The sequence below is a fragment of the Falco peregrinus genome, chromosome 2, assembly GCF_023634155.1.
Source record: "Falco peregrinus isolate bFalPer1 chromosome 2, bFalPer1.pri, whole genome shotgun sequence".
Taxonomy (NCBI): Eukaryota; Metazoa; Chordata; class Aves; order Falconiformes; family Falconidae; genus Falco; species Falco peregrinus.
The window spans coordinates 52,489,218-52,507,674 of NC_073722.1; the positions used below are offsets into that span (position 1 = coordinate 52,489,218).

The 18,457-nt window shown below is 39.4% G+C and overlaps 1 protein-coding gene across 2 annotated transcripts in view; it reads right to left on the bottom strand.

The window, feature by feature from the left end:
* Positions 1-18,457, bottom strand: part of SLC2A9 (solute carrier family 2 member 9) — a 105,547-nt gene that overhangs the window by 36,567 nt on the left and 50,523 nt on the right. For both annotated transcript variants that reach the window (XM_027794767.2, XM_055796710.1), the window contains 3 exons: positions 15,521-15,631; positions 4,557-4,658; positions 3,417-3,492 (listed from right to left, as the gene is read on the bottom strand). In XM_027794767.2, coding sequence (XP_027650568.1) covers positions 3,417-3,492; positions 4,557-4,658; positions 15,521-15,631 — 289 coding nt within the window. The remainder of the gene's footprint in view (positions 1-3,416; positions 3,493-4,556; positions 4,659-15,520; positions 15,632-18,457) is intronic.

Genomic DNA, 18,457 nt, shown 5'->3' on the forward strand with positions numbered 1-18,457 from the left:
CAGTGTATTACTAAACAAAATAAAGCTGATTTTAAATCAATCGATAATTGCTTTTGAGTAGTACTTGCCCTATCTAGGAAGATTCAGAAATACAATTTCCCACTGGGCTATAGACTTCTCAAATAAAACAGCATAAGTACAAACTACTCGGTTTTGATCTTTGTGTAGTAATTTAAGGACTCAAAAATCCTTGGTAGCCTGCTTGACTGTCTATAAGCAGAAAGCTTTTCCTTATAGTCACTCTGCATCTTGTTTCAACATACACCTTTTATCTCTCAAGCATTCCACCAGACAGCACCAACAGCAGCCTGGCTCTGTCATCGCAACACACTCCTCATACATACTGGGGCTGCTCCTAGGTGCCCCAAAGCTGTCTCTTCTCCAGGCTGAATAAGTCCAGCTCACCCAGCTCTTTCTCGCAGGGCTGCTGTTACTGACTTGGTGACTCTCCAGTGGACTTGCCCCAGCTTATTCATGTCTTTCCTGTACTGAAGGGGGGCAAAACTTGACACAGTAATTGCACTCAAATACTGAAGTTGCGCCTTGTGATACAAAAAGCAGCGGATGCAAAGTGGATGTCTCAATTTTCGGTAATATTTGTTTAGAAAAAAATATATATGCTCTCTTCTTATTCATCCATCTTAAAACAGTGCTAATAATGAAAGCGGCTTTCATATTCTGAAAGATAACTCCTCCCAGCTAAGAGGTAGCAAAGTAGTTCAGATCTCCTAAGCACCACTAAACAGAACAGAGAAGTTTCACTGAAGATAAATCAATGAAAAGTCAGCTAAAAAAATGCTATTGATTTACAGAGGACTCAGAATATGATTCTTCACGACTTCTTCTCAGCTGCTGAAGTATCAATTACCGACATTTTCATAAAAAGAAAATCAATGTTCAATGCTACTGAAATACTCCCACTATTGTCAGGTATTACAAATGTCTGAACACACAGAGGAAAAGTGGAGAGGCCAACTAAGTAGCTACTAGTACAGTACTAATGTTCTTGGGGTTTAAGAGCAATGAGCACAGTGAAAAACACAAAAGAAGATTTAATTCCAAAGAATTTCTGTAGAAAGCAAATAAGTAATATCAAAACAAAAGGTGTTGTGTTCATGTATCTGCAGACACTTTCCTCCAAACAGAGTGCAAAATACAATAGAAAATCCCGAGCAGCATGAAGGAAACCAGAATCCATTCTGAAGAATGGGTGAGGTGAAGTGGAAATGTAGAGGGTTCATTTTAACATGCTGAAAATACAACATGTAAGAACGTACTGATCTGTAAACTCTACAGATCAGTGGAACAAGTCTGTAAAATGAAAAAAAAACCCTGTACAATTTGTTTCAACAGAATTTTTTTAGAAAAAACAAAGGTAGATTTTGCAAGTAGCTGCATTCAAATTGTTTGAGCTACTTAAAACATTGAGGGAAGTTTTCAAGCAGTTTCAAGTCAACATTTGACTTTCCATAGGTATTCAAAACACGAGAGCAGTTCTCTTCCACAGAATCCCTCTTAAAAAAAAAAATAAACTAAGAAACATATGTCAGAAATACTAGGGACTTAGCAGAATCTGAGATTTGTCCTTACAGAAGGACAAAGGCATTGCAAGACTTCCTGCAGTATTTGCCTTGCAAGAAGAGCTGGAGGTGAGGGAGGGGAATAGTCTTCATAGGCCACCTACAGTCCAACATTAACGACCCTAGTCAAGACTGTTTGACTTGTCTGTTTTCTAGTCAGCTACCATATGCAGAGGAATAAGCACAGAGATCAGTGACCAAGTATTCTCCAAGAAGCAAGGGGAAAAGGAATATTTTGGTCTCCCCATTTTCCTCTAAAGCAGCACTATCTTTCCTCAGAGGAAATTCCAAAAGAGGATCCATAGAATTACAGCAATGTTTCATTAGAGTCACATGAAACAGCAGCAACTCCTTCCTTCCCCAAATAAACCACAATCAATTAATTAGATCACTTCAGTGGTGAAGATATACAAATAGTTGATTAATGTCAAACCCTTTATAAAGAAAAAGAGGCAATAAATGGTGCGTGAAAAAACCCGAGAACTCAGGGGAACAGAAGTCTTTCAGTTTTACAGCTGAACTGTGAAAAAACTAAAAAGCTGCTGATTTTTCCCTTTTTTGTGGAGAACAGTTTGTAAGATAATCTTTGAAAATTTAAGTGCTGTTTTGACATCTCGTACATGAATTGAATTTGGATTAAATTCTTCTTTATCTGCAAATCATTTTTGTTAACATTTCATTATTTGATAACTGCAGGATCCAATCCCGACCAAGTATCTGAAGGCTAGAGCAACACTGTTTAGAGAAATACTATGCTCAGGCAAGTATTTGCATATTATCCATATCTATTAAAATGTGTTTTCCAAAGATATGCTGCAATTAGAATCACAGAATAAATTAGGTTGGAAGGGACATCTGGAATTCATCCTCTGATCAAAGCAGGGCCAGTTGCTCATGAACTTGCCCAGCTGAGTTTTGAATAGCTCAAAGAATGGACATTTCATGGCCTCTGAGCAACATATTCCAGCGTTTAACCACTCTCAGTATAAAATCTTTTCTCTTCTATACAGTCAGAATTGCCCTTGCTGAGCCTTGACTGTTGTCCTGTCTTTTCATTCCACACTTCTGAGAAAGGTCTGGCTTTATTACTTTTTTACACTTGAAACGTGTTCTTTGTTAGAGAAAATTAAATACAAATATTACAGCCTGTGAATACTGGATTGTCTATAAAGTTATATCCAACTCCAAGTAATCAAAACTAGGCTGGGAGAATAGCTCTGAAGATTTCATTACAACCTACAAAAACAGTTACCCAAGGGCACCAGATAAGAAATGCATGCAATCACTAGAGAACTGCTAGACAAGTAGCAGCTCCACCATCAGGACAACTACCTTTTCCATCATCTTCCTAAAGAAAGTATGTGTAAACCCTCTTGCACAGTGCTGCTCTGTCTCTGGAAAGGAACAGAAGAAAGGAACCAGACACAACTGTCCCCTTCCTCCCCCTCCACCAGTGTCCCATTTGCATCCTACCAGCACTGAACAGCTAAAGGAAGCATTGATAAATAAAATAACTTCCAGAATGAGTGTCTTTTATAGATTTACAAAATCGTAGTGATCCTACAATAGCCCACATTTTAATTTGGTACTGATTGCAATTTAGGCACTAGTTCTCAATTATGCTGATGTCTAAGTGGGAATGCATGTGTATGTGGGGTTTTGTCAGGAATATTGCTATCACTTTGTGTTACTATTACCTTTTATTGTCTTAGACCCCTTGCAGTCTTCAGAAAAGGGTAAAATGAAGTTCCTTACAAGCCATTTGTTAATATAGTGCCGGTGCAAAAATAACTGTGCTTTGATGTGCAAAGAAACATGAAAAAAATATAGACTTACCTGGTCCAATGCAGAATGATGCAATGATTGCAAGGATGCAAAATATACTGAGGTAAGGAAGCCAATGCACCGTTTTCTGGGTAGATACAAGACATTCACATTAAGTATATTGTATATGTACCAGTATTAAAAATATAAAATGTAAAAATATATTACAGATAACAGATAAGTGTTTTCCACAGTTCTTTATCTATTTCAGAATCTACTCTAGGATTACTTTAGAAAATTGCAGTATTTCTGTAGAACCTTATTAGATTATTTGTATTAAAGGTCTTGGTCTCTGTGGAATCCCTGTAGTGAAACACTAGACAAGCTCTTGCACCACAGAAGTCACAATCCTAAAAGTTTACAACTTCATGTGCTGAAGTTCAAGCCAACTTGGAAAAGGATTTTCTTGCCATTGAACTGATTTGGCACCTCCATCCTCCTCAGGTATTTCAGTCATGTTTAAAAAGAGCAATGATGACCCAAAGAGCTTCAAAGCTCACCAAATAAAGGCTAGCCTGAAGTCTAGACGTGATAGACTGCCTTTCAGTAGGACAGCTGTATCTGAACCTTAGCAAAGCACGTGAAAACCAAAGTCTGGGGATTTTTAGCCATAATCTGATTTTGCAGACAAGGCAGGCCACGTGTACAAACAATAGGTACGGGGGGAAAGAGAACAAACTATAAATGGTTCTTTAAGGGAACTGTAAATGGAAACACAGCAAACATGGAAATTTTTCTCTACTGGGAAAAAACATCCAAACCTAAGAATAAGCATGATGTAACGCATGAAAGAAATCTCAAAAAGACTGCATTACAAACAAAGATAAAAGAACAGAATATGGGTAAACTATTTACCCAACTATAGGTAAAATTGTCTTCATAATAGTTCATGATACGTATGTATCTTTGAGTTAGGGAGACTGAATGATACAAAGCCCCTAAGGCTTTTTAATGCAAAAGCTGCTATGGCTAACCATATTACTTTGAAACCTACAGATTCATAAATAAGCAAAAGACAGACCTTTGGATCCTTATGCCAAACTGATTAACAGGACTGGCTTATGTAGGAATGCTAAGCAAACCCGTACTGAGCAGCTGGTATCCAAAACAGGCAAAAAAGAGAGTAAAAATATGCAGTGACCAGAGTGTTACCTGTAAAGTCAGAGAGACAGTAAGTACTGCGAAGAAGACAACCATCAACCCGAAACCTCCTATGAGAAGAAGCCTGCGCCCAAGTCGTTCAATAACTAAGCCCTGGAAAACAGAAAGTGGCATGTGACTTTCTTGATAAAGCACTGAAGGACTCGTACCACGTAGTATGTTTTCCTAGTACATACAGAATCATAGAATGGTTTGGGTTGGAAGAGACCTTAAAGATTATTGAGTTCCACCACCCTGCCATAGGCAGAGACACCTTCCACTAGACCAGGTTGCTCAAAGCCCCATCCAACCTGGCCTTGAACACTGCCAGGGATAAGGCATTCACAGCTTCTCTGGGCAACCTGCTCCAATGGCTTGCCACTCTCACAGTGAATAATTTCTTCCTAATATCTGATTTAAATGTACGCTCTTTCAGTTTAAAGCCATTCCCCCTTGTCCTGTCACCACATGCCCTTGTAAAAAGTCCCTCTCCAGCTTTCTTGTAGGACCTCTTTAGGTACTGCAAAGCTGCTGTAAGGTCTCCCTGGGGCCTTCTCTTCTGCAAGCTGAACAACTCCAACTCAGTCTATCTCCAAAGGAGAGGTGCTGCAGCCCTTTTATCATCTTCATGGCCCTCCTCTGGACTTGCTCCAACAGGTCCATGTCCTTCTTATGTTGTGGGCCACAGAGCTGAATGCAGTACTCCAGATGGGGTCTCATGAGAGCAGAGTAGAGGGGGAGAGTCGCCTCCTTCGACCTGATGACCACACTTCTTTTGAAGCAACCCAGGATTTGGCTGGCTTTCTGGGCTGCAAGCACACACTGCTGGGCCATGTTGAGCTGCTCATGCACCAATATTCCCAAGCGGTTCTCCTCAGGGCTGCTCTCAATCCATTCTCTGCTCAGCCTGTATTTGTGCTTGGGATTGCCCCAACCCACATGCAAAACCTTGCACCTGGCCTTCTTTCATTTCATTTCATGAGGTTTGCACGGTTCCACCTCTCAAGCCTGTTAAGGTCCCTCTGGATGGCAACCCATCCCTCCAGCATGTCAACTGCATCACACAGGTTGGTGTCATCAGCAAACTTGCTGAAAGTGTACTCAATCCCAGTGTCCATGTCACTGACAAGGATGTTTAACAGTGCCAGTTCTAGTACCAACTCCTGAGGAACGCCACTTGTCACTGGTCTCCACTTGGACATTGAGCTGTTGACCGCAACTCTTTTGAGTGTGACCATCCTGCCAATTCCTTATCCACTGATGTCCACCCATCAAATCCATGTCTCTCTAGTTTAGAGATCAGGATGTTGTGGGAGTCAGTGTCAAATGCTTTGCACAAGTCCAGGTAGGTGATGTTAGTTGCTCCTCCCTCATCTGTCAACACTGTGACTCTGTTGTAGAAGGCCACCAAATTTTTCAGGCACGATTTGCCCATCCTGAAGCCATGCTGGCTGTCACTCATGACCTCCTTATTTTCCATGTGCCTTAGCATAGTTTCCAGGAGGATCTGCTCCACAGTCATGAATACGAACATCAAAAATAAAATAATGACAGCTGATTTTATATTATTTATCAGCTATGACATGTTCATAATTGCATTCACAATTATGTTTACACAATTTATTTTAACCTATTCAAAAAAACAAGTCAGCACAACATCCTTATTTGAGATCACTGAAAAACTTAAGAAACCATTAAAGTGGTACTTGGTTTTATGTCTGGATTTCCTACTTCAGAACAAATATGGCCATATAGATAGGAAAAATGTGCAACTGATAAATTCAAGTTTAAAGCCATTAGTGTGGTAGATTTCAAACTTACTACTATATTTAACTTCTTTTGCAACAATTTAATAATAAAACAAGCACTGTACATTAGCTATATGAAAACAATTAGTATGATGATAACTACATGAAGTTTGATTATTTTTTTTCAGTACACAAAAAACCTACATTGATTGAATGGCTTACAAATGTACACCAGATTTTTAAAATAATACTTTTAGAATATGTAATTTTAAAATGTCAAAACATTGAAATAAATTACAGTCCCTTGCTTTTGTATTTTGAATTTCTTAATTTCAACATCTCTCTGAATTTAAGCTTCAAAGGTTTAAAATTTAAGATTAAAAGCTTTTTAGCATAGATTAAGTCCAAATTTTGTTTTAAATTTCTTTTTTCTCAAAACACAGAAGAAACATTTAGTCATGATTTCAGACAGTTAATGTAATTAGACTATCCAGATAAAAGAAACCCACCCATCAGAAAACTCTGCTCAGACAAGTGATTGTAACACTGGTATTTATGCACTCACGCACACTTTGAATCTGTATTTAACACCTGAAGACAGATCAAATTCCTTAAGAGCCATCATAAAATTGCAATACTTACCTGCTAGAGAAGAACACAATTAAGAGTTTCTTGAAAAACAGCAATGTGAAACTGTCTTTGCTAGTCTGACTCATTAATATAGGCTAATGAATATTTCAGGTCAGAACAGCTGACACACTATTCTCATTGAAAACTACTCTAATTACTAATTACAGTTGGTTTTCTTATGAGAATAATAAAACAATTTTACAAAGCGCACAATGTACCACTTCAAACAACTTAAAGCCAGAATCACGCAACTTTGCCACATTATTTATTGCAGACTGAAATCCCTCTTGTGCACATCCTTTAAGCAAAAGATAAAATGAGTAATGAAAACGAAATCTGCAGTAAACCTAATTTTGCACACAGTTTCACTGTCAGCATCTAGAAGAAATGCATTAAAGGAAAGTACAAAGTCATGCAAGGAAGAAACACCTTGTGTGGCAAGTGCATCTCCCACAGCATCGGGTTCACCAGCAGATTTTAGGACAGGCTTCAAAACATGCCGACCCTGCACCCTGGCAAGCTGGGCTTCCACACCAGAGACGTGCACTGTGATGCTGCAGAACATGGAAAGCAGCTCTGAGGCAAGCTTTAGCATTCTTTATGTCTTTAAATTAGGAAGTATACTCATTTTGACAGTTTCCACAGCTCCCATAATAGAATTTATTTCAGATACATGTTTAAAATAGACCCACAGTGATGTTATTAGCATTTCACATTGTGTTCTCAAGGTCCAAATGTTCCAAAACTGCAACTTCTGCACTGTCAAAACTTCTACAAGATGCCACGTATTTTCCACTATGATTAATGAATCCACCTTGCAAACATATGCAGTCACGCATACACTCAACAAGGAGACATTTTTTTATTGCTCTGAGGTATACAAAGTTACATTATAGGTCCATGAAACCACAGAGATTTCTGCAACAGATCCTTCACATGTAATTTGATATGAATTACATGTTCAGCAATAGGTGCTGCACATGTAATTTGACATACCAGGCAATTTCCCTTATTTTTTTCAATTCTGGATTGGTGATCATGATTAAAAAATCTTGGTGTTACACCAGCTGGTGTATTTTGTATTAAAATGGGGTAAGGAATGAATGTTTCTCTTAGAGGGAAAAAGGTTCACAGATACCTCTCATACAAAGCAAAACATGGGGGAAAAAGTGACATTTTTTGGTTGTAAAGCTCAAAGCAAAGCCAATCCCAGTTAGGAAGGGCAGTTTGGACTATGTCCTCCATAAAGATGTGTGTATGCCCTTGTGCCTACATATACTAGGAATAAGCAGTGTGGACATATGTCGTGGTTTAACCCTGGCTGGTAATTAAGTACCACGCAGCTGCTCACTCACTCCTCCTCACCCAGAGAGATGGGGAGGAGAATCGGAAAGGAGTGTAAAACTTGAGGGTTGAGATAAGAACAGTTTAATAATTGAAACAGAATGAAAATGAAAGAACAACACTAACAATGATGACAATACCAATTATAATTAAAAGGGGAAGGGAAAGAAAAAAATCCAGAGGTAAAAGGAGAAAGAAAAATGTGGTGCACAACACAACTGCTCACCATACGTTGACCAATGCCCAGCCAGTCCCAGAGCAACGATCTGCCTGCCCCAGCCAGCCCCCCAGCTATATATACCGTGTATGCCGTCCCATGGTATGGAATACCCCTTTAGCTAGTTCAGGTCAGCTGTCCTGGCTGTGTCCCCTCCCAGCTCCTTGTGCCCTCCAGCCTTTTTGCTAGCAAGGCCTGAGGAACTGAAAAGTCTCACATCAAAGCCAAAACACAGCCCTGCACTACCTCCTAAGAAGACAATTAATTCCACCCCAACTGAAAACAGGACAACATACTTTGGCAAATCTAGGTGAGCCGATGAGGCACTCAGTTTTAACTGAGACCAGCCTAACAAAGATACAGTTACAGAAGGTCTGTGGGCTCCATATCTGTTTTTATATATGAGTAGTTTCTTGTACATTTAAATTCTTTCTTACTCAGACATTTTGGGAAGAAATAAAGCAAATCCATGTGCAGTTATTCTTTTCTCTGAGATGATGCCAGGCTCCTGAAGCATTTGTAATACAGTAGCAATGAAGAACTTGAATGCTTCAGCTTCTGGGCACTTCTTGCAGTTTCTGCCTGAAAGAATTTCCAGTTACAATTCTTGGTGGCATTCCTTGTGATTTATGGAATGGATCAACTTCATTCACTAGAAAAAATATGCAGGAATTTTATCCTTATCCACAGGGACACTATGATGTACCAGAATTGCTGGGAACCCTATTACCATTTCCAAAGATGATATGAAGTACACTGACAACACTAATAAATCTAGGAAATACAGACTCAGAAGACTTCTCAATTAGACATGATTAACTTGCATAATTATGAGAAGATTAATGCCTCCTTCCATTTTTAAGCTAAGAACACCTCTATTTTGTTCAAATGCGTGACCTACCTTTTGCATCACCAGTTCCAACCCAACAAAAGACATCTGCTTATGGCAGAGATTCAAATGAGGCACAGCAGCCTCTGCTGAAATGGGATACTACACAGAATAAAGCTCATGAAAAGCCAAGCACAACAACCAAAACCACGCTCCACACATGCGGTCTGCGAGTCTCGTGAAAGGCAGTGTGTGCGTTTGGAAAGACATGGGTCTGTGGCCTTGCTGGTCACGAGGCAATACAGAAGCAACCCAGGGCCCAGGGCCCAGGCCCACTGGCTAATCAAAGCTGTTCAACTGGGAGGCAGTCCACAACAGAAAAGCATCTCAGGCGGCACTATCTTTCACAAAGGCCAAAAAGGTTTTTTGAATTGTTTAAGCACACAGACGCTTCAACAGCCAGTCCATCAAGCTGTTCAGGTCTACAGTATTTCTAACTAAAATTTATTTTTGAGGATTTCTTAAGAAAATCTATGACAACACAACGGTACCTCAAATTTCTCTGCTGAATTATTTGTTCCCCTTTTCTTCATGGAAAAAAAAGCTCAGGTAAACTCTGAAGTTTCAGCAAATACTTGAAAAGAAAGTTCTAACATGTCTGCTATAACAGCAAGCTTTCCTGGTGAAAAAAATGCTGGGTTTCAGGTTATAAATGGACAACTAATTAATTTTTAGTTACGATTATACAAATACAGAACTTGTTAACTTGCAAAACCCACTAAGATGCTTATGACTAATAAGAAATGGAAGATGATTCACCAGTTTTCAAGTATTTATAGTTCTAAATGCTCCACTGCTATGTGCTGGTAACTGCTACCTACTGAAGACCTGTAAGTCGTCAAAATATACTATATGGTAGAGTAAATGAAATAACAAGAAATTCAGTATATGCTCAAGTACAGTCAAAAAAAGAATCTTACAACTGTTTTATGTGATAGCACACTGAGTTATTTGCCAAATTGTGTAGGCTGGTACTTGTTTATGTGTGATTATAAACATGCATTTGTAGAAGCCTGTACCCACAGTCATGGTAATTAACACAGCTAAAATTACTGAAAACGTGTAAAAAAATATTGCAACCAAAATTCCCTTTACACAGAAACGTTTGGTGATAATAAGGCAACTGATATGCAAACTAAGTTAACAGTTCACACAACTTACTTTTATCTGGCAGAAAACACGAATGAAGTTAAAAAAGCAAATGTCAACTTTTCACTTGAGTCAGATGCAGATACTGGAGCTGACATAATGAAAGCAGAGCACATTAATAAAGATCAGAAAAGCTTCTCTGAATAAAATTAATGTGTAAACGAGTTCTACAATCCAAACAGGTCACTAAATACTGTTCTCTTCTTATTTCCTGGTTCTAAATTATACTAAGAAAACCCTGTTAGATTTTCTTGATGTCTCAGCTCTGTAAAGAGGTTTGATCTATATGTTAATGTCAAGAGTAGCCACACTTTTTTTCCCATGTTTTTTGGATACAGGCCTGAGTAAGACAGTATGTTGAGATTCAGACTTAATACAGCAAGCTAACTCCGTGTTATTTCCATTTTATGCAGCAGGCTTAAAATGGATAATCACATTTATATCACTGTCAGGTCTATTTATGACACAATGTGTATTATTTTGTATGCAGGAAAAGGAGAGGAACAGGAGACAGAGTTATAAATATTTTTTATTCATATTTTTATGTATATCTACTTGTCTACTGTATTAATTTTACAGTTGTAAAACAAAGAAATAGGTTATTTAATTTAAGTACCTATACTGGAATTTAGAGGCATAGCACCAAGTTTGACCACATAAGTACAAGCTCTAAACAAATCTTTGCCTACCCTCACTCTCACATCAGTTTGTCTTTATCTGTGTTAATGCCATGACAGGGTAAGTTCCTACACATCTTCTGCAGGTAACAGGCTAGGGATTACTATCAGCAAAAGGTGGAATTGATTGCTAAGTTTCTATGCACAGTCTGAAGTATTTTGCAGTAAAGCATCCTCAAGCAGCTTCACTTGGCAGTGAAATTTTCCATTCACTAAAGAGGGTCTCATACTCAATGCCTGCTGGATGAGCATGACCAAAATGTAGCCCATGCAGGGATTCGTTTTAGCCAGCTGCTTTTGCCTCATCAGTGCCTGGGAACAGCCCTTAAGGCAGCATAACAAAATCCATTACCTTATTCCTATTATGTCCCTTCAGTAAATTGTAGATATTTTTAAGCAAAGCTCCTTCTGTTGATGATTTATTTGTTAAAAGCATTAAGTTTTGTCTTGTGTCAGATTCATGTTATAAAACTATCCTGGTTTTAGCTGAGATAGAATTAATTTTCTTCTTAGTAGCTGGTGCAGTGCTGCCTTTTGGATTTGGTGTGAGAACCATGTTGATGGCACACTGATGTTTCTTTCTGGTTGTTGCTAAGTCAAGGCCTCTTCAGTTTTTCAGGACCTGCCAGCGAGAGGGCTGGAGGGGCATGGGAAACTGGGATGGGACACAGTCAGGACAGGTGACAAACTAGCCAAAGGGATATTCCATACCATATGGCATCATGCTGAGCATATAAACTGGGGGAAGAAGGAAGGGGGGGCATTCAGCATTATGGCATCTGTCTTCCCAAGTAACCGTTACCTGTGCTGCAGCCCTGCTCTCCTGGGGGTGGCTGAACCTGCCTGCCAGTGGGAAGGGGTGAATGAATCCCTTGTTTTGCTTTGTCACAGGCTCTGGAACACACATTAGTAACACCTTGATGCATCACCTTATGGGATATGCTTTATGGCATAATCTTCTCAATATAGTCATAGTTAGTCTGTTTCTGTGAACATTATATAAAGACCAAATGTGGTGCCACAGATGGCAAAATTGGATGTGGGACGCTTAATTTGAATAACATCCCCTTTTATTCTATGCTGGTGTCATGGAGGGGGGGAGGAATCTTTTCACACATTTACTTCTCCCTTTCCGTTCAGCCTGTTGCCTTGTCAAAGGCAGGCACTGGCAACATTGTTCTTTCTGTCCACTGAGTAAGACAACAATTAAATTAAATTAACGTCAATTACTAAAAATTATGAAGAAGCCACAGTAGCCAATCTTAAAGAAAACTAAGTTTGTGGAGTCCCCTTACTGCAGAATTTATAGAACAGACTTGTAATAAACACATATTTGCCAGGGAATTATTTAGGTATATTCATCCTGATTAAAAGCATGGCATCGGGTTAGATAATTTACTGCTGCGATACACGTATGAGAAGGAAATCTATTTAGTATTTCATTCCAGAGTATATCAAACTTTATCAGAAGCAAACTGAAATTAGCTTGTCCAGTCAATCCTCTAAGCTGAATCTGTGTTCAGCACAATGGGTGGAGAAGTCTACAATTAACCAAAAAAACACACAGAAAATTTACAGCATTCTTCCCAGAGAGAAGCCAGGGCACCAAGTACACAATGCTACAATACAGGTATTTCATTAAGTAATCTAGGAAGTGATGGTGTAAGCAGGAGTTATGGCCAAATTGTATGAATGAAAGGAAAAGATGATGCATTTGTTTAATTTTTCAATGTCTTGTTTATGTGGCTTTTGCTTGAGAGGAAGAGGGATGAAGCTGTAGGCAAAGCATGCTGCTAGCAGGCATACAAATTGATCTGAGGCAATAAAAGGCTGTAAGAAGGATGTGATGCTATTCACCTTTTCTCAGGGACCACATCAACATTTTTACTATTATGCTCCCAGGAAACATAAAGGGAGACTTTCAAAATTCAATTTTTTTCACAGTTTGAATGATATTTTCTCCTAAATATTGTTTTGCTTCTCTCTGAAATTTATTTCAGTCTTCTCCTTCGGCATTCATATAGGGCTCATCAATGGAGTTCATCAATACCTAAGTATTCTTACTGAGGCTCAGAGTCTCATGACCACCTAACACATGCATAATGATAAGAGATGGTACATGATTTCATTGTGGACTTCTCCAATAGCTATTTCATTTACGAGAACAAAAAATCTGCCTCTGTTACTGATAGGAGTATCTATTGAAATCCTGGAAATTATTGTTAGTAAAACCTGGTTTCTGCTAGCAAGCATAACATATAAAAAAATATCAGGAAAATTAAGGTCTCCCCTTGCTTTCTCCTGCCTCTTCCCTTCTTCCCTCTGGATAGCATGTAAGACATATGCACCTGACTTAATATTTAATGCTGTCAAATAGATCTTTTTTTTTTTTTAATAAAAAAAAAGGAAAAAGAGCAGCTGAGAGGTTGGGAGTGGGAGGAAATATCCACCCTTAGTTCTAGACATGAAAAAAATTTAGAGGAAACTGCCTGTAGAAATGAAAAGCTGCAAAACTGTCATTTGAAAAACGAAATTCATGTTGTTCTTTTAAACAGCAGCAATGAAACATTTATGAAGATTACTGAAATAAAATTAAGGCTACAAAGCAACTTTTCTCTTGAACTGAAAGTGCAAATTTGAAGGGAGCAGAAATGTCAATGTATCAGCATTTTCAGACCGAGTAGCATAAACAGAAAAATTATTAAAAACACTCCTCTTAAGGCACAAAAAAAGTTACTACACATACCAGGAACCCAGGCAGACACATCCACCTCATTATGTGTGAACAGTATGCTCTGAATAAGCCCAAGAAACTGACAGCAAAGAAGGAACTGAAAAGATGTCAGACTCTATTAATAGAACAGCTTTAATATCATGGAATCACTTCCATGAATTTTCATCCATTTCCGTAAAAATGAGGTGCATTCTTCACTTAAATCACTGGCAGGATTATCGTTATTATTTTTACATATGTCTTAAACAAAGAAGCATTTTTGCAGTATCAGAAAGAAAAAACTGTAAGAGGCAGGGACTTTCATACTTCACTATTTCCACATATTGAGAAGAATGTCCCTTTAATTAAAAAAAAAGACGGTTTGCCCATAAATAGATTTGTACATTCACAAAGATCAGAAGAAGATCTTTGTGACCTTACAGTCCTTATGTATAAGAAAATATACTCGATAGCTGGATTTAGTTTAACATTTTATAGGTCGTAAGCAGTTGCTCTGCCACTGGAAAGGATTTTTTTGCTGAACTCATTCTTCTGACATTTAAAAATGCTTGTCTAGTGTGTCCAGTATTGTGCAAATACACTTGGTATAGAATATATGAAGACAAGGAAAAATTGTAACAAAGAAAGAAAAGAATATTAGCTTGTTTGCAACTTTCCATTCCAAAGACCCCTCCCATTGTTTCTTATTTATTGCCATGCAAACAGAAATGTCTTTCTGTTAGCAATCAATCCTGTATTCACCTACTAAAACTTTCAGCTTTAGTTTGCTCATTTTTTTTCCTAGTCAAATTTTCCATTCTGAAATAGGAAAGAAAAAAGTTTGTGTGGATAATGTTTTCTATTAACATCTTCCTTTACTTTCAGTACATAGCAAAGGTACACAACCTACCAAGGAGCTCACATATTATGAAAGGATGCCTGCTTGCCCTTGTTGAATGAGACAGCAGAATTTTACATAACATGGGAAAACGTTGTTCTAGCATGCTGGCTATGCTTCCACCAAGGCAGGCTACAAACTTTTACTCCCATATTTTGAAACGGCTGAAGAATTTTCCTCACTGCCTGTAAACTGCTATAAAAAACATGTCATTAGAACATGCCCAGTAAGACATATGGCTGTTTTTGCAATCCACACTGAACACACCTAGCTGTACTATGCCTGAGCCTTCTCCAACAACACTGCCCGCTTTCCAGCAGGCACATGAAGATCAAGATGTGAATAAACTTCTACCAAGTAAAGTTATTCTACCAGGTGAAATAATTAATGAGTTATCACTTAATATAGTTCAGGTCTTACTGTTCCTGCCTTCTTCCACTACATTCATACAAAGCGCCCTAGGATATGCCAACTTTTTATGCTCCTTTTATGCAACTAAAACTAAAGATCGTCTTCCAAAAAAAAAAATAAAATCCCAAGCCATGAAACTGGGTTTACGATTAAACCTAGAAATAATATTTTCAATTGTTTTATCAACCATTACACACAACTGTCAATATACTATTCTGTTTATATTTTAACCTGTATAAGGAAACAAAATCACAAATTTAAATAGCAAGCATGTTAATGGATTTTTATAACCACACTTACAGAAAGAACAGCAGCCACAGTCTCAACAGCACCAGTACTTAGAGTAACATAGGGGATTGTTTCATGATTGATTCCAGCTTCACTAAAGATGCTGTTTGTGTAGTACCAGATCTGTACCAGAGAGAAGAAAATGAGTTATTAATCATTATGTTTTGAACTACCACATATCAGTATTCACTTCAAGCGTTTGATCTGCCAGAGAACAGGCTTGTTAAAACACTGAGCACTCCCAAAAGACCAAGGGTTGGTCAGGGCAACAAATGAAGGGAAGGTGCAAACTTCAGGTGTATTAGTCACAACACTGCTGTACTTCTGCTTGCAGATCCAGGCAGAATTACAAGTAGCATTAACTCAATTTAGCTTAATTCACTTTAGGTGTAAATCAAAGAAATGCACTTTAAGCTTGAACAGGAGGATACAAATAGGTTTGGTACGGCTGAGCCACACTGCTTAAAAAGCAGGTTTGAGTGGCTTTACAGAATACTTTGATGGCATGTAACAACAGAAGAGAGAACAGGAAAGAGATGGTGAGAGGCAATGCAAAAACGGTTCGATTTTGGTCAGAAGGTGTGAGATTTCTCACCTTAACCTCACTGCAGTCAAGACATCACCCTAATCATAGAATCATTTATGTTGAAAAAGACTTTTGAGATCATCAAGTCCAACTGTTAACCCAGGACTGCCAAGTCCACCACTAAACCATGTCCCTAAGCACCTCATCTACATGTTTTTTAAACACTTCCAGGGATGGTGACTCCACCACCTCCCTGGGCAGCATGTTCCAATGCTTGACAACCCTTTCAGTGAAGAAAATTTTCCTAATTTCCAATCTAAACCTCCCCCTGTGCAACCTGAGGCCATTTCCTCTCATCCTGTTGCTTGTTGCTTGAGAGAACAGACCGACACTCACCTTGCTACAACCTCCTGTCAGGTAGTTGTGGAGAGCAGTAAGATACCCCCACAAGCCTCCTCCTCTCCAGGCTAAACAACCCCAGTCCCCTCAGCCGCTTCTCGTAAGAATTGTGCTCCGGACCCATCAGCAGCTCCGTTGCCCTCCCCTGGACACGCTCCAGCACCTCTGTGTCTTCCTCGTCCTGAGGGGCCCACAGGTGAACACCGTAGTCGAGGCGCAGCCTCACCAGTGCCAAGTACAGGGAGATGGTCGCTGCCCTGGTCCTGCTGGGCACACGGTTTTGGATACAAGCCAGGATGCCCTTGGCCTTCCTGGCCACCTGGGCACGCTGCCGGCTCGTATGCAGATGGCCGTTTGCTGCCCCAGGCCCTTTTCTGCTGTGCAGCTTGGCAGCCGCTCTGCCCCCAGCCTGCAGCGCTGCGTGGGGTTGGTGTGACCCCAGCGCAGGCCCCGGCACTGAGCCTTGTTGAAGCGCACACACCTGGCCTCGGGCCATCGCTCCATTCTGTCCAGGTCCCTCTGCAGAGCCTCCTGCCCTCAAGCAGATCAGCACTCCCACTCAACTTGGTGGTGTCTGCAAGCTTAGTGAGGGTGCACTCGACCCTCTCGTCCAGATCATTGATGAAGATATTAAAGAGAACTGGCCCCAGTACTGAGCCCTGGGGAACAACATCTGTGACCAGCCACCAAGTGGATGTAACTCCATTCACTCCAGGCCTGGCCATCCAGCCAGCTTTTGACCCAGCAAAGAGTCCACCCATCCAAGCCATGAGCAGCCAGTTTCTCCAGGACAATGCAATGGGAGACAATGCTGTGTCAAAGGCTTTACTAAAGCCCAGGTAGACAACATCCACAACCCTTTCCTCATCCACTAAGTGGGTCTTCTTGCCATTGGAGATCACATTTGTCAAACAGGACCTGCCTTTCATAAACTCACACTGGCTGGATCTGATCCCCTGGTTGGCTTGCATGTGCTGTGTGATGGCACTCAGGCTGGTCTGCTCCATGACATTTCTCAGCACCGACGTCAGGCTGACAGGCTGTAGGTCCCCAGAAATAATCACCATTATCAACACAAAGAAAAGACACTTTTAGAGTGAGAGTTGCTCGGTGAAAAGTAAAAAGCTGCTTTTAGGATGAAATGAATCATAGGCTAGATAGATAGGAGCTGACACAGCAACACAGGGGCATAGGGTTACTAGCTTAGAGGAAGCCATTCATGTTTGGTCAATAAAACCATACCCAGTGGTGACAATATACAGATGAGAATATATGGTGGTAATACTCCAAAATAAGAAATCTGGTAAGTATCAGAGCCCCATTCACATCACAAATAAAATCTGAAAACCATATAATATTTCAGTTGGACTCAAGGTGACAGCAAAGAACTAGCCAAAGATTTTGGTGGCCAAAAGCGTGCAACAAGAAGAGACTGCCTTGGAGAACAAAAAGATAACATATTTACCAGAGAATATGAAAAACCATTGAAACAACAGATTATCAGAATAAAATAAAATAAAATAAAAATAAATAAAATAAAAAAACCCTGAAAGCCAGAGTTAATGGTGACACTAAACATAAAAGTAGCAGCAATATATTTTACCATATGCTGTCCGTGTGACAAGCCCTAACAGGGCAAGCACTGCTAAGAAAACGCTTGTCTGATGAATGGAAGTGTTTTGATCACATGAGGAAAACCCCGTTGCCTATCAGCATATTATACATATGCTACATCTGTTCAAGATACTAATTCAGGAGCTTTGCAAAAAAAAAAAAAAAAAAAAAAAAAAGTAATTCTATATTCTCAACTGGCCCTTCAGCAAAGCTGCTTCTCCCAGACCAAAGAAGAAAATCCAACTCACCTTACATTTAAAAAAAAAGTAAAATAAAATACCAAGGACTAAAGTCACCAGATCACCTTACAGATAAAGAGAATCTGACTGTAGACTTCTATGCCTACTGATGGCACATCATTTCTCACCAGATGCAGTGACAATAAGTGACAGCAGCAAACCTCCATATGA